Source organism: Acanthochromis polyacanthus, chromosome 19 (assembly GCF_021347895.1).
Source record: "Acanthochromis polyacanthus isolate Apoly-LR-REF ecotype Palm Island chromosome 19, KAUST_Apoly_ChrSc, whole genome shotgun sequence".
Lineage (NCBI taxonomy): Eukaryota > Metazoa > Chordata > Actinopteri > Pomacentridae > Acanthochromis > Acanthochromis polyacanthus.
In genome coordinates, this window is record NC_067131.1 from 22,463,336 (window position 1) to 22,487,842 (window position 24,507).

General features: G+C 39.9%; 1 protein-coding gene across 1 annotated transcript in view; it reads right to left on the bottom strand.

Annotated features, from left to right (window-relative positions):
• usp22 (ubiquitin specific peptidase 22) overlaps positions 1–24,373 on the bottom strand; it is a 42,695-nt gene extending 18,322 nt beyond the window's left edge. The window contains exons 1-4 of the mRNA XM_022207732.2: positions 23,874–24,373; positions 11,938–12,070; positions 4,089–4,202; positions 2,368–2,469 (exon numbers count right to left, since the gene is read on the bottom strand). Of these exons, the coding sequence (XP_022063424.1) occupies positions 2,368–2,469; positions 4,089–4,202; positions 11,938–12,070; positions 23,874–23,993 (469 nt within the window). The 5' untranslated portion in view covers positions 23,994–24,373. The remainder of the gene's footprint in view (positions 1–2,367; positions 2,470–4,088; positions 4,203–11,937; positions 12,071–23,873) is intronic.
• Positions 24,374–24,507: the final 134 nt, after the last annotated feature.

Here is a 24,507-nt window from a genome sequence, read left to right on the forward strand (position 1 = left end):
TAATGATGTCTGTACAGAGCAGGGCTTTTCAACTTAACATGGGCCACATAGAAAAATATCTCTGTGTGGACCGCAACCTAAAAATTAGGAATTTAATAGGACTGAATTATACAAAAGACATTTAAATAATCAAGGTTATATTCAATAACAAAATATCAGACAGTTTTTTTTATAAGTAAAGAACAATTTCAGTCGGTTTTTATAAAAGTAAAATAAGATTTTGTGGCCTGAACATCATACTTAACCTTATAGATCTATTTGTGGCTGTTTTCTGTATTTCCATCACTGACAGTAAAAAGCAAAAGGCCAAACGCCATCAGACAAAAAGATTGTCATCAATATCAAATTACAAAATGAGGCTTTATTCACAAAATATGAACAAAATGACAGAAGGCTAAATATACTTACTGTGCATAATAGCACATTTATTTTGCAATAAATAAAAGTAATGTATTTTAAAATATTTTTCAAGAAAGGTTTTTTGAGAAGTTAACTAAATTACAAGTACTACTTAGTACAATTACTAAGTAGGCTTTATTCCAAAAAATAAAATAAATTAAGAGATTGCTTTTAAATATGAATTTGCCTACCACTAGAAAAAATAAATCAAGAAAAAATTAACTTTTGCACATAGATGAGAAAAAACTACATCTGTGGCCAAAAAAAACAACCATTGTAAAACATAGTTTTTAGGTGACCTACTTTTTTTTGAGCCATGAAGTATAACCAAACTAAATGAAATACCTTATAGGCTTAGCCTAGCCGCGCTAGACAACCCACGGCAACGAATTTAAGTCTCTGCCAGGGTAGGTCTAGTTACCCTCGGTAAGCCTCGAGGTTGGATGCTCCTAAAACTGGCCAACGAATCGCCATGAAGTGTAGAGTCAGAAGGCGGGCGTAACTAAGTGACGACAGAGGTGCGACGATTCTGACAGAAATAACCGGAAACAACTAGCCTAGCCGTGCTAGACAACTCACGGCAACGAATTTAATTCTCTGCCTGGGTACAGCAAAAACGACAATAGTCGTTGAGCTCCATTAGCACCGACTCTGAAAAATCTTTCTGTTAACATGTCTGTAATATACTTGAGCTTCACCATTGACTGTATAAATAAGGCTTCACCGAACTCGCGCATCCTCTGATTTCCGGCGCTCTAGGAACTATGTCAGCCTATTCGTTGCGCCGATTGGTTGTATACCTACCCAATTGCTGCAGAGTGATTTGAAAGACAACCTTTTAGTCCGCCTCCCTCCCTGTAGAGAGTTCCTAGAACCTTGTTTCTTCAGACCTGGGTCTAGCACGGCTAGGCTATTATAGGCATATATTATTCACAGAAATTGTGCATCAATAGGCAACCCTGATCTGTCATAGTGGTAATAGAGAGTTGCACGTTGTAGAATGGACTGTTTCTGGCAAAGAAGGCACACTGGTATGCAAATTCTTCCTCCCATGACGGCTGCAAAGTCCTGTGTTCATCACACAACTGGCTTGTAACTTTCTCAAAGGCAGCCATGAACTCTACTTCGATTAGCTTTCTTTTGAGTTTGATTGGTGGATAGCGAGAAATCTATTCGTGCCATACTGCCAAGAACTGTTATAGTCCCATATCACTTACCTGCCTGTTGTCAGAAGGTCAAATGTATCGCCATCTAGTGCCAACATGTCAGAAACTATTTGTCCTCATTAAAAGTAGAAAAGTATACCTGCGGGCTGTGCCATTAATGAGTTGAGTGGCACAGGTACAGAGAGAGAATAGTTATGCAACTCATTTGTTTAAATTGTATTAGTCTGTATGAAGATATGCATGCTTAAAAACAATTGAAACAACTGTGAGGAGCTACCACATTGAGCGTCAAAACTGCTGTGCAGAAAACTTTTGGGTGCCATCACTGAGGGTTTGTCCATCGTTATATACAGTCTATGGTCTGCATGCTGACAACAGGGAGATCGTTTTCTTGGTTTAGCACAAAGACCAAAACTTTGGGAGAATCGCTGGCATGGCACTATCTTAAGACAGACAAGAATCCAGAAAGTCACTACTCACCACACAAATTCAGCTCACAAATTATATGATTCCAAGCAGACAACTGGGAGAGGTGGTGGTGGCCTCTAAACACACACTGGTATTTTGTTTGTTAGATATGCAAATGTCGTTACCACCACTGAGATAATGGCTGTAAAGTTTGTGGTCTATCCATCTGAGTATCTGTTGATTACCATGGAATTAGTGATTTGTCATTGTGCATTACCATTGTTATCTCCCTCCTGGATGTCCAGTCTGTGTCTCAGAGAGAGTGACTGGGCCAATCAGCAGGACAGCCACCAGCTCAAGCGACATTTTGTGTATGAGAAAAAGAGACACTAACCAATTGTACAGTTGGAGGTAATTCTCCTCCTTTTGGGGTTGTGGCGAAGCAGCTCCAACTCCCTCTTTGTGGGCTCCCATGTTGAGTACTTCTCCCCTATGCCTGAGACAAATGCCAACACACACATGCATTTGAAGAATTTGTAAATGTATTTAAATAGCACCTTGCAAAAGCAAAGTGTTGTATCTAAGACATAGAAAGGTATAAGGGGGACAAAATGCAAAATAAAAAGACAAATACACAGATTATGAGTTAAATGCTGCAAATAAAATAGAAGGTAAAATAACCAAAGTTGAACTGAATAAAATTGACTAAATTAGGAAAGAAAAAGCTGTGTATAATCTGTTTAGATCAAACACTTTGCAACTAATATGTTGTGTCTCAAAGTAGTGCTGTTGTAACTTCTTTTTACACAGAATTTACACCTAATGACCACTGACCATGGTTTTTTCACTTAATATTACCTAAATTAGAGACCTGTTGTCTAGACATGACCCAGAAGGGATGATTCATGATATTGTTTTCTGCTGATTGGACGACTTTAATGTCCTGTTCTAGATCTCCAAAAGTAAACTTTTATCACGAACTCAGAATGCTGCTGTAAGGCCGCTCACTAGAACAAGACAAGTCAAACACGTCAGAACTGTTTTATACGTGGTTCTGATATGTTTGGCTTGGAATGACTTGAATGACTTTTGTACTTGTTTTTATATCAGTAGCTTTGGCTAGAAACATCTTTCTCAATTGGTAATTCTGTGTGAACCCACTGTATTAGTAGACCTTCTTGTTAACACAAAGCTTGTAGTTAATGATGCCTGGCACTGAAATAAGCTGCATGAAATTTTAAGATCAGTTTCACCTGTAGAAACATTTAAAACCAGACAAGAGCTTACCTGTTCTTCACTGCCTTTACTGAACACTAAACACACACTATCATAATGGACTTAGTGAAAATATTTTTTTAATTTACTTTTAATTAGGCATGCTTAAATTGTTATTTTTATTTCCCCCACAGTGGCATTTTCTCCATTTTTCTTTACTGTCCTTGCTGTAATATTCTTTCATTAAGCACTTTGAATATCTCTGGATATGGAATACGCAAAATAAACAAGGTTTCCTTGCTTTGCCTTGGCTAGATATGTGATCCAAACTTTAATTAAAGACAGAGACAACCAGAAAGACATGAAAGGTAAAATTGTGTCTTCCTGATTGCCCATACTTTAACTCTGCTAAGTTGCTTTTTAGTACTTGGACCTCAGCTGCAGGCTTCTCCTGTCTTCTAGTTTCTGAGGTTCCCCTGGTAAAAGTAGTTTTTGGGGTGCAAGGGTCCTCCTACAGTGTTTCCCCTGGGTTGAAATGTGAGGTGGTGGGGTCAGTTGGGGGGGGGGGGGGGGGGGGCAAGGAAGGAATTATATATACTATCGGGCCGTCTCCGCCGCAGCCGCACACCCCCCGAGTGATAAGTGATAAGTTTCACTGATACTTATCACTCTAAATGCAGTAATTGTATGGGACCATACCTAGTTGGTAACGTTATATAAATCTCCATGTGGGAGATAACATATTCTTGCCCAGCACTGGAAAGTCCAAATTTGCAATGTTTTTGCTAATCCTCTAACCTTTAAGAGCCGCACCACTGGGGTTTATCAATGGGGACATCATTTGGCATAGTGTGTATGTGCCACACTGTGTTCAGGACTGTGTGTTTAACGTTGCCTTACCTTGCATCTTCCAGGCTTTCCTTTGTTCCTCTTTGGCAATCTGTTCCATCTCTTTGTCATAAATGTAGTCTTGGCACATAAAGCAGTAAATTCCCCCATACAGCAGGTCAATAGCTGGAGAGACAGACAAAGAGAAGGAGAGAATGAGAAGCAGAAACAATTCATGGAAGCCATTTTATTGAAATGCAGGGACACTCAGTTTATCTGACTGTCAGAAGGTAATAAAGGGCCATGTGTCCCTGTGAGCTGTGTGAACCGTTAACTGCTTCATCTCTGTCATTTTCTATTCAGGTCATGTTGCCATGGAGCTGCGATGCCAGGTAGCTGGGCTTATCTGCTGACATATCAGTGATCTGTTTACACCATCCAGAGATGACAGAAGAGGCATCCCAAGAGGTGCAGAGAGCAATGAGAAGTCAGGAGGTGAGGAGGAGGAGGAAGGAAGTAGAGAGGAAGGGGGGGCGCCTATCTAAGCAATCTCTCCCCGTCACACACTCACTTAAATGTTCAGGAACAGTCCAAACCACTCCTTCCACTCCCTGTTCCCCTTCTCTCCTCACCTGCTCTGTATGCTGCAAGTACCTGTTTGCTGTTGCCATAACAACCTGTCTATTGGCCTTGCCTATCATCCTCTGCAGGTATATAGAGAATAAAGAAAAAGGAGGGAAGGATTGAGGAAGGCAAGGAGGTAGGGAACGAAAAGCCTCTCTTGCACTGATGAAAGACAAATAGAAATATGAAAAGGGAAAATGGCAAGAAAAGACGAGGTTGTTGGTAGAAGTGCAATTAGATGAAATCCTTTAACAATTCTGAATATCGAAAGGGTCATCAGGTAACCATGGGAACAAGAGGAGGGCAAAAGAGAAGAGGACAGAGAGCGACAGATGAGCCTAGTACAAGGCGGCAAACAGAATATGGCAAATGGTTGAGTGAAAATGCATACAACAGGCAGATGAAAGAGACGAAATGGTAAAAAAATAAAGGACGAGGAGAAACAGGAGGAGGGGGGAGGAGGAGGAGGGGCCAGGAGTATAATGGAGTCTAATTCCACAGGGTTTGTTAAAGATGACTTAATTACCTCCTGACCAGTCTGCTGAGATCTGTCCCTTTTTTAAAAAATCTTTTCTCTCCCTGTGTATGAGACTGTTCCTTACTCTATTTTTGCAGCATTTAATTTGGCAGCTAACCTAATTAAACTCACAATTACACTCTGTGGGAATCTCACACACACACGCGCACACACATACACCCCACAGGGGGTCTCCCTGAGTCGAGTGATAATGCAGAGTAAAGGAGGCTTCATAAAAACCAAACTGCAGATTCTCAACATCTGCCAAACCCAGCCTTTGTCATTGACACCCTGAGTGCCTTTGCTGCGGCAGCGCTCTCCTCCAAACGCTGCAGTGTAATGTACTTCACTTGGAGCTCAAACAGCCTAATTCTATTATGTGGAGAATAAAAAAGAAAGCTACTGGGTGTAGAGCTGGCATCGTCGCTTTCAGACTAACAGGATGATGTGTTGTGTTGAAGATAATATGCTGTTTTGAACGCTGCCTCCTAAGTCTGTCCTTGTTATTTTCTGCACTAATATTTTATACAATAAAAGGTTGTACAAATATGTGATGGCATATTACATCTCCGGCAACTGTAGCCTCAAAAACAATGTCCCTGAGTCTCAAAGCTGAATATTCTGCCATGGCTGGTTCATACGGCTCAGTCTGTGCATGTTTGCTGCACAGCAGTGCACATGACTGCCACCTACAGCATGTTTAAATTTATGAATGCACAGTGCCCCCAGGCTTTCACATGAACAACGTGTGGTACGCCCGCTGCAGGGATGCTCACAGAGTACAGAGGAGCCGAAAGCGGATGAAAGGATTCTTCATTTGTGCAAAAGCACAGATGAAAGCTCTCCCAAGACCCAAACCACCAGCCAACACTGGAACGTAAGAAGTATCTCCACCGCTGGTATTCAGTGTCACGTCTCATGATTTCACAGCACGGCACCCACAAGTGTGACAACTATATCGTACAATAATACAGAACTACAATCAACAATGTTTTTTTTAAATTACCAATCAATCAGACTATTATTTCCTTGTTTAAACAATACATTGTCATAGGTTTAAAATGTTGAAAAAATGTAAAAATCGTGAAGAATTATATTGTTTGTTTCATATGACCAACAGTCCTAAACCAAAACATATTGATTCTAAAAATAAGCAGAACTGTGATGCTGAACTAAATTTATTAATTGACGATCAGAGTAGTTCCAGACAATTTTTTGGTCGATCAGCTACCTCATTATTAAGTTAATCATTATAGTTCTACACAAATAGGGGCTTACTGTGCAAGACAAAATAACATGGATTTATACAAAGCTCACTGCATATAAGTATGCTCTTAACTAGTAGTGCTAGGTGTATCTGAGAGCACCACAACTCAACAAATTCCTTGTCTGGAAAAACAGTATTTAATGAACATAACTGACTGGCTGTCCATATCTTTCATATTAGACTTTAATGACTTCCACTGAAATCTTACTCTGATGATACTATGTACTGCTGGGTTGTTCTAAGAAGTTCTGCTGTCAAAATAAGTGACTCTAAACAAGGAGAGTTAGACTTCAAAATTTACATCCAGGAAGAATCTTGTCTTTACTGTAGTGACACGTAAGGCTGCAACAATGAATCAGTTAATTTTCACCTACTGTATTAACGGACAACTAATGTATTCGATTTGAGTATTATAAAAGAATAAGAATAACAAAAGTAAAGTCACAATCCTCTGATTCCAGCTCCTTAAATCTGAATATTTTCTGGTTTCTTTTCTGACATTTTAGAAACCAAACAACTAACGGATTAAGAAAACTATTTACAGATTAACTGACAAACAAAGACGATTGTCAGCTGCAGCTCAATGCTATGCTATATTTAACTTTCACTTGAATTAAACAGCGCTGTCTCACACCAAACATAAAACCCCAAATTGCTGGAATCTTCTTGTAACAAATGATGCTCATCCCATTAGCAGAGCTGAGGAGACTTGGAGAACGTATGATAAGAAGTATTGGAGCTGTTTTGGAAGCTCAGACCAAAACAACAAGATGTTTAATGTTGTTTCCTTTTATTTTTCAGCCATCTGGATATGAATATTGCCCATCCTTTACACACAGGACATTAGGTTCTTTAGCAGCTGGTTTCACTGCCTGAGTTAAGGTAATATTCACCAATATTCTCTGCAATAATTCTGTGATTTGTGAGCAATATTTTGATTATTACAGGCCGTGTATCCCTGTGGGAGTAACAGGGATAGGGGGAAACAGCCAACTGTTCCTGGTGTTCAGCAAACACCCACGTCTTTATTCAAATCTGGAGCCATCCAGATTGTGTCTGTTTGATGCAAATATTTAATTCAGTGAATTGTAATACAACTTTCCGTTCCTTACTGTGAACGCGTGCCAACAAAGCAGCCTCCGTGTGAGCTGTGGTGAGACACACAGTGTGATTGGATCAGTTCCTGAAAACAGAAGCCCTCTCAGTCACTTTTCAGGAAGAATATTTTAACAAATTCAATGCGCATTACCACTGAAAGCAGTGAGGTGCAATATTTTGCATTACCTTCTCTGACCTGGAATATTAATCCTGTCAAAACAAGGCAGAAACAAATCTTGTTGTTGTTCTCGACCCTATAAATACACATACCAATGAATGTTTTGAAGGATTTCAAAGGAAGCTGACTGTAAAGCAGGGACGTGTAACCAGTTAAGCACAATAGTAAATGTGCTCAACTTTACTCAGCCACCTAGACAGACGTCAGTCCCTACTCATTAGTAAGTTCACTAATGCATATATTCTCTCTAATGGGCTACATGAGGCCAAATACACAGGTGACACTGAAATCCCCCATGAGGCCCAGCCTTATAGATTGTGTTGCAATTACGTTGCATGAAGTTGCATAATAGCTCAAAGCTCATTTTCTTGGTTAAATGCGTCACAAAATTACAAATATGTCACAGTAAGGCCTGTGAAATATATATAACTAACTTAAAACAGGTCTTAAATACAGACTTATGTACACATGGTTTTAATGAAGCATGAGTGTTTCACAGTAACACTAGGCTACATCTTCATTGGCCACTTGCTGTATAATAATTGGCCCTTTAAGGAATATTTTTAGAGAAGCATTACTGATGGCGGTGTGCTCAGATGTGCATGGCGTGTATACTGTCTTCGTCTGCCTATAAAGAAGAGACCGACATATCTAAACAAAGGAAGGTTATTTGCAGTTTTGGATGTGTAATTACATCTACCTTCAAATGTACGTCACTTTGGATAAATGCGTCTGCTAAATGAAGTTGTAGAATTGTGATGTTACACGACATGCGAGCCCGATCTCACGAGGATTCGTGAAACTGTCACGTAAGTTTTAGTTTCGGTTTCGTGCGCACCAACATGATTTCGTCATGTTTTTCGTGCCGCTCACCACGAAATGCGCACCAATGTATTTTAAACGGCGGACTTTTCGTGCCACTCAGAACGTATTTCAAAAGAATGTGTATATTATATTTTTAATGTAAAACCGTGGCGAATCCAACGCTATATTTTGCATGACATCGTTCCTAAACATAACCCTAACCATAACCATAACCATAACCTAACCATAAGCCGGTGGTACACTTACCAATTTGCATAGGAATTTCAAGAATGTCCGGCGGCCGGCGGCCACAAACGCGATCACACAAGCAGTATACGCCGATGGACAGCTTAGATCGTCATGAATCCGCCGGTATAAACCACTTTCAGATGTGATTACCACAGCGAAAAACATTTCGTGGTGAGCGGCACGAAAAACATGACGAAATCGTGTTGGTGCGCACGAAACCGAAACTAAAACTTACGTGACAGTTTCACGAATCCCCGTGAGACCGGGTTGGACATGCATAACAAAAAACATCTGTTCCAGGTGTACTTGTGGACACTGAATGCTTTTGTATATGATAAGGTTGCATCAGTTACACTGTTCTCAAATGGTTTCCATTATATTTAACAGACAAAGTCTATTTACTGCTATGCTGATGATACACAAGTATACCTGCCACTGAATCTGGACAACTCCATTTGTAATACATCCATCCTTAACTGCTTTAAAGAGGGGAGTACTGGATGGCAAAGTATTGTCTTCAGCTGAACAGTAATCTAACAGATGCGACTGTTTTTTTTCTTTCCCAACACCACAAAGAACATAAGTAATTTAAAGACATTTACTTTGTATATTCAATGTTAAATAATGTTTTGCTTTGGATGCCATTCAGATCTGACTTGCTGGAACAAATTAGCCATTGCTTTGCACAGTGGCAGCAGCTGCAAGAGACTACTTACACAGTACCTGTTTTTAGTCAACATCATCATTTTTTTGTAGCCAAAACATTTCCACGCAACTGATGTGTTACTTTTTTAAGCCAAATTGGCACATTCTGAAATAAAAGCATTTTCGAGAAGGCCTAAATCTGTGTAAATGATGTTCCATCAGACAGACTTTTCCTGTAAATTCATGGAAAATGAGAACTGTGTGAGTTTTCTTTTGGTAACAAGCAGCAAAAAAAGTTAGCATCTTGTGTTTGAGTTAATTTCACATCACAACTCGTGTAATGGTTACATTACACACATTGCAATATCGAAGCTGAAACACTATATGGTGCAGCCTCAGCTGGCACCAAACAATGGAAAGCATTAAACCAATACTAGCATCTGTGCACTGGTCAGCTGGCCATACCGAATGGATTTTAAGGTTATTCTATTTGTCTATAAAGCCATGAGCAATTAGGTACATTTCAGAACTTCTCATCTACCTCAAGGCCTCTGATTTTAACTGTTCCTTGATCAGGGCTGGTGGGTAAACAAAATGCTTCCTTTGTGGTAGCAGTTTTGGAACAACTTTCCACTTTCAATTGAATGATTGTGCATACTGACAAAGACAACAATCTTAAAATGGGCATTCAGTGGCTTTTGGTTGCTCTTAAATTTTAGTATTTTACCATCTGATTTTACAATTTTTGTTTTCCATTTGGCTTTTTTTGGGCATATTGTTGCTCTTGCCTGTTGTACACACGTGGACAAAATTGTTGGTACCCCTCAGTTAAAGAAGGAAAAACCCACAATTCTCACTGAAATCACTTGAAACTCACAAAAGTAACAATAAATAAAAATTGATTGAAAATTAAATAATCAAAAACAGCCATTACTTTTGAATTGTTGATTAACATAATTATTTAAAAAAACAAACTAATGAAACAGGCCTGGACAAAAATGATGGTACCTCTATAAAAGATTGAAAACTATTTGACCAGAGTGACATGATTAACTCAGGTGTGTCATTTAATTGACATCACAGGTGTTTCCAAACTCATAATCAGTCAGTCTGCCTATTTAAAGGGAGACAAGTAGTCACCCTGCTGCTTGGTGAAAAGGTGTGTACCACACTGAACATGGACAACAGAAAGCGAAGGAGAGAATTGTCCCAGGACATCCAAAAAAAAATTATAGACAAACATCTTAAAGGTAAAGGCTATAAGACCATCTCTAAACAGCTTGAAGTTCCTGTGACAACAGTGGCTCATATTATTCAGAAGTTCAAGACCCACGGGACAGTAGCCAACCTCCCTGGACGTGGCCGCAAGAGGAAAATTGATGACAAATTGAAGAGACGGATCGTTGGAATTGTATCCAAAGAGCCCAGAGCAACCTCCAAAGAAATTAAAGGTGAACTCCAAGGCCAAGGTACATCAGTGTCACATCGCACCATTCGTCGTTGTTTGAGCCAAAGTGGACTTCATGGGAGACGACCAAGGAGGACACCACTGCTGAAAAAAACTCATAAAAAAGCGAGACTGGAATTTGCAAAAATGCATGTTGACAAGCCACAAAGCTTCTGGGAGAATGTCCTTTGGACAGATGAGACCAAACTGGAGCTTTTTGGTAAGGCACATCAACTCTATGTTCATAGACTCAAAAACCAAGCATACGAAGAAAAGAACACTGTCCCTACGGTGAAACATGGAGGAGGCTCAGTAATGTTTTGGGGCTGCTTTGCTGCATCTGGCACAGGGTGTCTTGAAAGTGTGCAAGGTACGATGAAATCTGAAGACTATCAAGGCATTCTGGAGAGAAATGTGCTGCCTAGTGTCAGAAAGCTTGGTCTCAGTCGCAGGTCATGGGTCTTCCAACAGGACAACGATCCAAAACACACAGCCAAAAACACCCAAGAATGGCTGAGAGAAAAGCGTTGGACTATTCTAAAGTGGCCTTCTATGAGCCCAGATCTGAATCCCATTGAACATATGTGGAAGGAGCTGAAACATGCCATTTGGAGAAGACACCCATCAAACCTGAGACAACTGGAGCTGTTTGCTCATGAGGAGTGGGCCAAAATACCTGTTGACAGCTGCAGAACGCTCATTGACAAATACAGAAATCGTTTAATTGCAGTGATTGCCTCAAAAGGTTGTGCAACAAAATATTAAGTTATGGGTACCATCATTTTTGTCCAGCCCTATTTCATTAGTTTGTTTTTTTAAATAATTATATTAATCAACAATTCAAAAGTGATGGCTGGTTTTGATTATTTAATTTTCAATAAATTTTTATTTATTGTTACTTTTGTGAGTTTCAAGTGATTTCAGTGAGAATTGTGGGTTTTTCCTTCTTTAACTGAGGGGTACCAACAATTTTGTCCACGTGTGTATGACTTTGTACAACACTTTGTTCAGCTCTGGTTGTTTTAAAATGTTCTATTTAAATAAATAAAATTGATTTGATTTGTTGGGACAGTGAGTGCGTGTGTGTCATACCTAGGTTATGCCTTTTGCTCTTGGCATGTTCGTGGATATGTTTTTTGGCAAAGCAGGCGAAGTAGACGCAGTAGAGGCAGGAGTGCAGTCTGTTGAGGTGGGCACCGCACATGTGGCAGATACATGACTTGGCCTGAAAGAGAGTGGGTGTGGATTGAGGAAACAACAGGGAAAGGGAAGCAAAAAACAGAGAGACAGAGGAGAGGATTGTGAGAATTTTTAAATCTTGTGCTCTGCACCAACAGATATGTTGCAAAGCTGAGCTGCTCAGCCTCCTCCGGCAAGACATGGGCCTAAAAATCATCTTTAAAATGGCATACAAATGGAAAACATAGGGAATATTCATGCTTGTTTTGTCTTCCCCATCAATCCACTCTCAAGAATGCATAATGACAAAGTGAAACCATGTTTTAGAGAATTTTTTGTCGATGTATTAAAAATCAAAACCTCTCATATAAAAACATATTCAGATCCTTTTCTATGCCTCCAAATTGTGGTCAAGTGCATTGTGATTCCTTTAATAACCCTTGAGACGTGTTGGCTGGCGTCCACCTGTGGCAGACTGAATGGTTTGGTCAAGAGTTTAGACAGGCAATTATCACCCGACACTGCAGATCCCTTCAGCCCTGAGGAGTGTTTCAGCATCTTTTAGCTCAATGTTCTGGCTTTTTGGCCCACATCTTTAATTTGCTGGTTCTGTCTCACTGCTTTCATCAAGTTTGCTTTCAGTCACAGCATACAGCTGTTTCCATCTAAAAAGCTTGAAGAAACTTAATGACAAAGACAAAATTAGCAACCAGCTGGTGAATATAGTGAAGCATTTAGCATCTAAAGAGCCAAATACTTTCCACGGGATTTAGTGGAGACAAAAAAGGAAGCTAAAAAAAAAAACTATTGCTGAACCTACATTTATCTTGAAAAATGAAATAACTTCAAAGTGAAAGATAATTTGGCTCCATAGATAAGCAAATGCTTGCACACATGCTCACCATAACTTGGGGAAACTGAAATATGTCAAAGTCTTGCTTTTAGCTTCTTTTTCTGAATCAAAATGGCCTGAAAAATCAAAAGAATGTAGCTTGATTTGTTCTTTTAGTCAAGACAAGAAAAACACAGTAATACATGACATTTCATGAAACAAACAGGTCATCTAATTAATAGACAGGAGCCATGCTTCCAATACTTATGATATGCCCATAGCACACTGAATAAATAATAAGAACCAAAATGAGCTGAAAAATAAAATAATTCTTATAATTAAATCACTGAACAACTCATCAGTATTCAGACAAACTCAATATTTGGTTACTTGTTATTGGTTACTTGCTATGTATGCATGCAAATTTACAAATATTTACGTATTTTCTTTCAAACTAATTTGGATGTCCAGTTTCAGGACAGGCATTTGGGGCAGAGCTGTTCTGTAGGCTGTGACGTACAAATTGCAAAAGCAGATCTGTGTAGAAGTCCCACATTAAACTTCTTACCTTAGTTTGAATCAAGCTCACTCTAGTTTGCACCCTCTCACACAGAGGGAAACTTTTTAACTTCCTGCTACAAACACAATAAAAAGCATCATTTGTATGATCAATGTATTTTAATAGGTGACTTCGTCCAGAAACACTAACATTTTGGCACACTTTTGTCCCCTTTTACATACTTATCCAGACCTGGAAATGATCAAATATTCCATACTTTTCCAAATTAATGCTATTGATACTACCTGTCTATCTGGGGGATGGGTAAATGAGCTATTCTGTTATCATAGACAGGTCCAAGCCAGGAAAAAAATGGCCAATTTTTCCTGTCAAGGTTTTCTCAGTGGATTCTGGTACACAAAGACATGCTCTTGAAAATTAGCCCTGGGGACATCTTTAATTTTGCTTCAAATTCAATATGGCCACCGAAATTCCAAAATGGCGACTAATAAACCGTAGCCACTGTTTGAAAGCATGTTATAAAGTGTAATGCAGTTCTTTTTTCAGTATTTTGTGATAATTGAAGGAAATAAATATGAAAAATTGGTTAGGCGTCATTTCAGCCTCATTGGCTCATAAATCTAATATGGCCGACTGCGTTAACATGATTTTGGAAAAAAGCTTGTCTTTCCTCAAATATTTGAGATACAAGTACAAAATTGGTGTCTACACCTAGGTTTTCAGGGACAAGGAAACCAAATATGACATCAGATTTTTAATTGGGTCAGTAGGTCATGAGATAAATTCAAAATGGCTGTTAAAGTTGACATCCATAGTTAGCATAGTTTTGCACTCCAAACAGTGGCAAAACCAACTTTAAGAAAAGAAATTATGTTTCAGAATATGTTTATTTGCCTAATACATTTACTTTTCTTTATGATTTTTTTTATCAATGATCAGCTGTTTAAAGCTTATGTGATACCTATATATATTAAGTTATATGTGTACACATATATATAGATGCTATAGGTACATATGAATGTGGCTGGGTCATTTGTATTCACCAAAATGTATTTATTTCCAAGTGACAAATGTTGAAAGCCATCAGAGTGGTTGGTACACAAAGTTCTGCATAGTTGTCATCACATCAAAACATGTAGATGTTTGAACAGAATAGTATCACCTGTACATCGGAGCTTACAACATGGCACTTGCACCTTTCCTGAGTCCCAAAGACACTGACAAGAAGAGATGTAGCCTTTGCAATGAATACATCAAGGACAATGAGTTCTGCAGAAGAGGTTCCAGAACATGAGCAGGATGATGTTCCCCCATACAGAATTCAAAGGTTACCATCCGAAAAGAAGAAACAGTGTTTCGTGTGTGACACAGAGACCCCAAATGATATGAAAGCTTACAATGATGGTGGCCTTGGACGATGCTCAGAGGACAATGCATACACTAAAATCGAACAGTCTATGAATATGAAGTTGCAAGATGATATCAAATATCACACAGCAGCAAAGCGGTTAGAAGTTCAACTGAGTGGAACATCCTATGATGTGTTTGCCCTTGATTTGTACTATCACAAAACTTGCCACAATAATTTCACATACACATACAGCAAGAATCAGCCACCCACAGACAGACTGGACACTCTGGTTATGGACAGATTTTACCAGCTATTTCACCGCAATGTCAACAAAGACCAAGAGGCCTTCCTTATGACCGAGTTGTTAGAAGATGTCAAAGAGCTCAGCCTTGAGAATGAACTTAAAGACCCACCAATAACAAAAACTGCAACCCTCAAGTTGAGACTGTCAGAGAAGTTCGTGGATGACATTGACTTTCACAAGATAGTGAAACGGCTTGTGGTTCATTCCAGCAATGTAAACCCCTTGTCATATACTGCTGCCACAATTGAAGGCCATGGTTTGAGGGAAAGCGATTTGACATTTGCCAAGCTAGTCCGCTGCAAGGTGTTCAAGCAAGAAGAGGTCAAGTGGCCTTTAGAAGCAAACGAACTGTTAAGCCTACTTGAAAGCCACAAGCCCCTTCAGTGCATTTATAATGCCATTTCTTGGTCCATCAATCCTCACAGATCTACAAATGCACTGGGATATGTTACATCTCCAAGCAAAGCAAAAGCAGAAAAGATCTCAGCAATTACTCAAAGTTGGGAAAAACTTGTAACTGGTCAAAGATTACCATTAGGAACAGCTTTGAGTCTCACAGTACACCGCCTCACCGGTAGCGAGGCAACCACTCTTCTCAACAGATGTGGAGTTGGTATACCATACACTGATGTTCGTGACATCAACAACAAATGGGAGAAGTCCGTCTTCATGCAGCACAAGCAGATGCTTCCACCTGGCTTTGTCAAAGGTCGCAGTGTGCATGTAACATTTGACAATTCAGATGGGAAGCAACAAACACTGACAGGAGCTTACACCACTCATCACACAACGGGTACCATATATTCCAAAGTAGACAGTCACTTGATGCAGATGTTGTGCGTGCAGCCCAAGAGCAGCCAGATGTGCCAAACATCATTGACAATGAAACGCCTGACTATGGATCATTCAAAATTCCCAAACAGAAGACAGACCCACCATCATTTCCCGATCTTACAGATGAGTACAAGGACTCAATGGTCTTGACAGAAGCAATGGAACGCAACATTGCTTGGGTGTTATTGTCTGCAGAAGGCAAAAATTGCCTGGAAGAACGGAGTCCTGAAACAGACAATGATAAAATTGGACCAGTTAGATCATGGACTTACTTCATGAAGAATGTGAGAAACTCATCCACTACAAAATGCAAATTTGATTAGATTTCAGTCATTCAGTCTGCCACCAGGAGATAATGTCATCAAATGGTACATGGACATGATGGTTCAAATCGCAGATGATCTTGATCTTGGTTGCATTTATCATTCACACTGGTAGTTCGTACTACAGATTTTTAAACAGTTGCAACTTAATTTTTATCATTAATGTTGGGTTTAAAACTGGTTTGGAAAGCAGAGATGCAACATCAACAATGTACGAGCATGAGCTTTAACAGCTATTTTGAATTTATCTCATGACAAACTGACCTGATTAAAAATCTGATGTCATATTTGGATTCCTTGTCCCTAAAAACCTAGGTGTAGACACCAATTTTGTACTTGTATCTCAAATATTTGAGGAAAGACAAGCTTTTTTCCAAAATCATGTTAACGCAGTCGGCCATATTGGATTTATGAGCCTGAAATGACACCTAACCATTTTTTTCATATTTATTGCCTTCAGTTATCACAAATACCAAAAAAAGAACTGCATTACACTTTATAACATGCTTTCAAACAGTGGCTAAGGTTTATTAGTCGCCATTTTGGAATTTCGGTGGCCATATTGAATTTGAAGCAAAATTAAAGATGTCCCCAGGGCTAATTTTCAAGAGCATGTCTTTGTGTACCAGAATCCACTGAGAAAACCTTGACAGGAAAAATTGGCCGTTTTTTCCTGGCTTGGACCTGTCTATCACTGTATAAAAAACATTTTGTTTTCACCATATTCTGCTGCAACAAATAGGTCTGAAAACCAATTAAAGCAGCTTTCAAGATTCATATAATTCTGTTTGTTCTCTCCGTGTCATCCATCAGTGGTGAGAGAACAAAATGAAACAAATAAAATGCAACATTTGAAAGTACCATGTAGTAATGGCCATCTCTCACCTCTGCAACAAGGACATCCATTGTACAGTACTTGGCTTTGACAGCAGGTCTGACATGTCCAAGCAGATACAGTAGATGCACTTATTATTTGACATTTCACCACGTCAGAACCTATTTTTCAACCATTATGCGATATGTTACCATTTGTTGCTGCGTTTCTAACTTCCATTGCTGTTTGAGTAATGATTTTTCTATCAGCATCCCACATAGCTTTCCTTCAGTCTGGTGCCCTGCTCAGAATGACAATAGGCGACAGGAAAGCAATCTAGCACGGACATTTCTTTCATTGCGTTTGTGTGTGTGGGGTTGTGTGAGACTTCATCACTAAGTGGATGAACACAGGCTCTAAAACCTCGGAGTATGCAGACCTCGGCTTTTTCAGTGTTACCCTGAACTACAGTGCAGCCCGCAGGAAACCCATGTAATCAATGTGTAAACTTAACATGGAGTATACAACTATTAATTATTAATTGAGCTTCCTATACATTCCGTTTGATAGTCATGTTGGAGAGACGAAGGAGGGCGGTGTGACTGTGGATGGAGGGCAGATAGCAACAGTTCAAAAGCATGCAGATAACAAGCTGACATGCCAGTGGCCCAGCATGAATATGAAGAGGTGAGAAGAAATGAGCAATGCTTGGAAGAGGAGAGCAGGGAAAATACGACTAACGACAGGAGGGAGAAGAAAGCGGACAGAGGACGGTATGAGGGCAATGAAAATGGACAGAGACAAGTGAGAAAATCAAAAGGAAAATTAAAGCTGAAAGGGAACCCATAGCCAAGTGGTTTGAGTATGAGGGGTGCAAATTCCCAGAGCAGTCGGTCCCCGGCCTGAATCTCAGCTGGCTAGACCATTGCTGCATGTCATTCCTCCACTCTCTCTCTCCCCATCACCCTGACAGATAACAACAAAAGATGAAAATGCTCCAAAAAATAATCTTGAAAAGAAATTTATGGCTGAAATCATGCAGATGGTTGATTTCAGTGTCAGTTTTATGCTTTTTTGTGGGTGCATTCACAGAATGTTTTTGTTTTACCTTCAAAAAGGAACTGCAGACTTGAATAATTAATAATAATGCAAGAAAATGGAATTTGTAGGAGTTGAACCTTTATAGAATGACTGGCATCCATATGACTGGTGGAAAAATTGCGTCTTCAATGCAAGATATTGTTCATGAAAAATCATTTATAATGCATTTAAAGTGGAACTACAGCACACCAGCATTATGTAATGTATTATTTATTCAATCTTTGATTAATAAAATGTCAGGAAATGGGGAAAAAAAATGTCCATCACAGATCCTGAGGACCCAAAGTGGTGTCTTCATGTTGCTTGTTATGTACAATCGACAAGCCTAAAACCTAACGGTAAGTCAACTGACATTGAGAGAATGACTAAATCTGCCAAGTTTCAAAGTGATGTGAAGACTGTCTAACACATTTAGTCTGACATTTTTTGCTCCATCAGTTACACTACATAAGCTTCTTGCTTTTATTTTCTAAATGCAACAGAGGTTAGCTTCGCGTCATATAACGACTGGAAACAGGGAGTAACAGCTAGCTTGGCTTTGTGCAAAAGTATCAAGCTTGCCAACATTACCCCTTTTAAGACATTAAATATGTATCATTGCCAGCCATATCAACCTATTAAGTGATGGCATTCTGACATTCAGACATTAGGTTACGTGATATTTGCCATACAGGCAAGATTGGACAGTACATCAAAGCAGCTACTAATAAACAAAAGACTCAACCTAAACTAACTACAATCTTAGGATTGGAGGGCAGAACTGGTCACGAGCGAATGGCATTATGTGGTTGTCTTTGCTTCAGACAGAGGAGCTGTCACACAGAGTCCCACTTTATAAGTTGCTATGAAATCATCTGTAACATAGTGACAGTCCTAAGATTAAAAGAGGCATCAAACTGGGTCGTGCTGATCATGCTCACCAGTAGTTCATATAAATGCCCTCTTGTGGTCTTCGCAACTCAATTAATGAGAATGTTCTGAAAGTTATGAGTCATGGAGATTCTTTGTTACTCTGCTAAGGAACAGTGGAGTTATGTGACGATCGGCGAACATTTGTCTGTTAGTTTGTCTGTCTGTTAGCAACATTACTCAAAAGTGAAGTCACTGATTTGGATGAAATTTTCAGGGAAGGTCAGAAACGACACAAGGACCAACTAATGACATTTTGGCTTATAGTCTGGATCCATGGATTTGTCAAAGATTTCTATATAAATATAAGACAGCGCCATTGCGTCACTCTAACTATGACAACAAGTGAACACTGCATCAACTGCCTACTGACAACCACATGATTGCGATCCTACTACAAATTGACCACTGACAACTTATTGGGACTTATCCGTCGGAAATGATACAAGAAACAATTGATTAAATTGTGGAGGTGTTTTTCAGTTCCATCAATTCCCGCTGCCTGCTACATATTTAAAGGGGAACTTCGGTTTTTTTCAACCTGGGGTCTGTTTTCATATGTCATTTCATACATATGACATTTGCATTCCGATCTGTTTATGTAGTTTAGACTTGGCTTATAATGCAAGTGTCTTTGTCTAATCTGCACACAAAAAAAGAAGAAAAACAACACCCCAGACAAGCAGCTTCCCTGCATTTCCCTTTTTTTGTGCTAAGCTAAGCTAATACTGCCCTAGTAGTAGCTTGTCATTTAACCCACAGATATGTTGTATTGATCTTTCCATCTTATTTTCAGTGAGGAAACAGATAAACAGTTTAAAAAAATGTCACACACGACTGGACTCCCCAGATTCACGTTAACTGCTTTGGAGACCCGCCCCATCAAATGGGGTCTGCCAAAAATTCATTTTGAAACACTCTAGATCTGACACTTTTGAAGTTCATGATTAGATCCTTAAATGTGTACCGAGAAGAAAAAAATCTTGTTGCTCTCCATTTTAAAACAAGCTTCTCATGCAAGGGACATACACACAAAATGGAAAAAAAAAATACTTACCAATTGTTATTCCAGTCACACACACGCCTCCCCATGCATAAGTGCTTAGACAGCACATGAATTATGAAAATATGCATCAATATGCAACAATCTTTCCTCACTCATTCTTCTAGCTGTCAGTGTTACAGTGTGCACGTGTATTTTTCTAGTCCCTGAGGACATGTTATTCATGTAGGAATTTGTGTCTGCTTTTCTGCTGTGCATCCCCACATCCTCAACTGTCATCCTAGGACAAGTCAAAGTACATATAGCAAGGAGTAGGTAAGTGCATACAGTAGTTTTGCTTTAGAACACTGGCAGTGAACTAAGAGGCCTTATGGTCTTCTTAACACCCGAAGAACAGCCCAAGTGCTGACCATGTCATATTTCTCCAAGTGCTGTGATGTCAGTGACAAAGCCATCTGCAGGCAGGATGTTATGTGAGAAGAGCAGGAGAGGGTAATGGACCGTAAAGTTCCCGGTTAGAAAAGTGTAAGTGAAGACATCAATACACTCTGAGCTGCATGCAGCAACACCTGTCTTATTTAGGGCAAAGACCTGCATCCACAGTATCAAGAAGATGGACAAATTAAAGGACTATTTCCTCCAAAACAAAGTCTCAAATATGTACCAAGTCTCAAACATGGAAGGGAAAAGTAAGGAAAGAAAGAATTGTGTCATTTAAGAAAGACAGCACAAAAACAACAAAACTGGCATGTGTTGCTTGTCCTCCAAAAGCAGCAGAATGGATAAACAGAATAAAACACTGCTTGCCAAGGAGACATCAGATCAACATTTATTTTATCATCAAAAAATGGAAATCCTTCTTTTCCTTAGCAATCTAAGAAAAAAAAAATACAAAAATAAGGGACAGACTGCAGAGCTGCAACTAAAATTATACTTACATTTAGCACAGCAGCTGCCACTGTTCTAATGGGAGATATTTCACTGACCTGTCTTTTAGCCACCAGATCTGAGCTTACAACTCAATGGACCTCTTTTCCTATTAATTCCATTTTGTGTTGCTGTACTGAAAGGAGGCAGCAGCAGCAGTGGCACAACCTGACAGAAGACAGCTTTAACAGAACTTAGAATAAAAGTAGTGCTGAATCTGTTAAGCTGTGATGTTGAATAAGACTGACTCACTATTTTGCAGGTCTTTGGTCTTATTTCACGTCTGCCTGCTGCACGCACATAAACATGTGCAGCACGAACAGGCTGTAAAATATGATTGTTTGCAACTAAAACACAACAATGGTTAATTATTGATCATTCTGTCCTATAATAAAAAATGAGACTGTGTTATCCTCTGTTCGACGTTCCCTAATGCAGCATCGGGGGAAAATGTGGTTTCCTTCGAGGTGCACTGATAAAATCCAATGCACCTGTCATTCAGATGTGATAAGACACTGCTGTGCTTGTCAGTGAAGCCTGCCAAAGAGTGGAGCCTTTGAATTCTCAAGGTGAAAGAATGCTTAAAATTCAATCTGCATCAAAAGGTCAGTGGGCTGTCTGATGCAGACCGAGTGTTGATCGTGACCATCTGAGACCGACACTAGAGGCAAATGGTCGGCCTGGAGTGGATAGGGAATGATGGAAGAGTTGTCTGATATGTATTTTCGGACCAGTAACACTTTCAAGTGTTGCTGCTCGAAAATGATGGGGGGAATAACTGTCAAAACGGGTGCAGTTATATTTCCTTTGGAGGGTGGTGGATTCACAGCATTTTTCTCTCTCCTCTGTATCACTGCTACACCCAGGCAGAGTGAATTAAGAGTGGAAGCAGCTTGGCTAGAATATCTGGTTACACCTATGACACTGCCCCGTGTCCCAGAGGATAATGATCCACGATAAGCTAATGGGTTCAAAGATTGTTCAAAGACAAATTGAAGCATGTGGCAGAGCTGAGATTAGACTGAAAAATAAATGTATGACTTATCTGATGGAAAACATCAACGACCCTCTTAAGTAGCTACCGAACTGATCTGTAATCACAATCTTTCAAAACATTCAAAGATGTTGTCAACCAATGTTTTTCTCTTGGCCAATACCAATTATAAGTAACCAAGTAGATGACTGTCAACATAACATTTTGAGGCAATATATATTTAGTAATAATCTTGTATTCAAATTTTAGAATAACAAACTCCAATACGGAACTTTATTGAAATGTCTTTGTCTGTGCTTTCTATATTTTTTAATTAAAAGGGAAGCTTTTAGCATTTATCCTTAAGTGCTGATATGCTATTATTTTTATTGTATATTACTTTAAAGAATAACTGATAAGTTACGCCTATAAAATCGTGAAAAATGACGATCGTGTTTCCCAAGGCCCAAGACTTGTTTTGTCCACAATCCAAAGATATTCAGTTTGCCGTCATTGAGGAGTAGAAACCAGAAAATATCCACACCTCGCAAGCTGGAATCAGTCAATTCTGAGTTCATCTTTCTAAAAAATTACTCAAAACATGAATGAACGAACTGACTAAGTAACTGGTGCTGCAGATGACATATTGTTTGAGATCACACGGTAATGACTTCAGATAGACAGGTCCTGCATCAGAGTTAAATATAACACATTTTAAGTTTATTCATTTTATGAGTGAAAATACATCAAAATCTGGATAAAAAACAATATGGATTATCAGAAAAATGCATGAAATCGAATCCAGTGTTTCACTTCGTTGATAATCAACACCAAGATTAGAATTTGTCACCCATTGAATAAAGTATATGGGAGTCAAAAGCAGAAACACCAACAAGAACAGTGTGTCTGAATGGAAAACTGAGCCACAATTAATAAAAATGCAGTTCCACAGGAACCTCTAAGCAGGGATGTGAACCCTCCTGCCAGCTTTATCTGCTCTTCAAGGCAAGGTGGAGCAGAGAACCCAGCAATCACAGCAGGAGGCCACCCTAAAAATAAAAAAATATTCCACTCAATTTGGCATACACGTCTCCTGGACTACAACCTCCCACTGGTTTCACACATGGCCAGGGACACAGGGTTGTCCCAGAGCACGCGTGGGTGCAGGATGCATGCAACACTACAGATGCTAACACTGTGCACATCTGCTCTGTGCCACATGTTATGTAAATCTATGGAATTCACATGACTCAATAAGAGAAGAGTCCTTATACAGAAGAACACAGGGACAGGCAAGCTGTTCTCATGTGATGACACACACATCCTACTGCTCTGCCAGTTAAACCTTGTTGATCCTGTCATGCAGGGATACATCTGTTATTTACACTGAGGATGATCGTAGGTAGAGAGTACGCGGAGGGGTGATACTGACGAATGTTTACTTGATTTTAAACCCATCGATGCTTCAAAATCGAGGAAATACCAGCGTCTAATGCAGGCCTGCGGTCTGCTGGTGGAGGGAGGTGGAGCCACTGCAGGCGCAGAGCCAATGCAAACAGATGCACATCAGCTTTCTGATCTATCATGCGGTGTGTAGCTTCGATGCAGGCTAACGCTCGGCTGTGAGGGGTTAACTGCTAGTAGTTTGCTACACAGAGTTATGCCGAGACAGTCAGGTGTTGCTGGTTCGATCCCCAAACGGAGGCAAAACAAGCCTCTGAGCGGTGATAGTATCTGACTGAGAGCTATCAGTCGTTTCAGGGTGTCTGTGTGTCGGATGTTTGTGTTGTTTGTGGAAGGGCGGGGAACTGTCCACGCACGCTCTCTCTCTTTCTCTCACACACACACGCGCTCGCTCGCGCGCACGTGTACACACACACACACACACACACACACACACACACACACACACTCCGAGGTACGTTAGAGTCCCTTCAAAGCACTTGTTTCCTCATTACCTTGCGTTTTCTGGTCTCAGCTGAACCGCTCCACACGAAACACTGATAAATAACCCTCAGGTTCTGCTTCCAGTTGTCCACTTTGAAGCCGTTGACATGGGGGCAGCCTGCGGGACTCATGGTAGTCACAGCATCCGGCTTTACGGTTCTCTGAGCGACGAAACCTGTTCCAATCCCTCACCGCAGACCGAGTCCAAATAGGCTCACTGGCTAGCTTGCCAGGTTCGTTATCCACCGATTGCTGCGTTCTGGCTAACTGGACATGTCCCGGTTGCAGTAACTGAGACGAGCGCAGTAGCAAACATGAAGACGAACTATCCAATGTGCTTATTTAGGAGATAAATGTTTTTAAAGCGTTTAAGTCCAGAATGGCGCTGTATGTGTAGTTCTTCACATTCGCGGAATTACATGTTAGCAAGCTGGCTAAAGTTGGTTAGCATTGGAATTTCAACAGTAGCTTACACGGTGAGCCTTGTCAAGACCCACCTCATTCATAGCGCCGGACCAATCAGGAGCGAGCACTGCTCTTGATTGACGTGTGCCCACTTTCTTGTCCCGCCTCTACGAATCGAGTGCTGCATCGCGATTGGTGGATTATTCCTGCAAACCACATCCGCCTGTACAAATACAATCA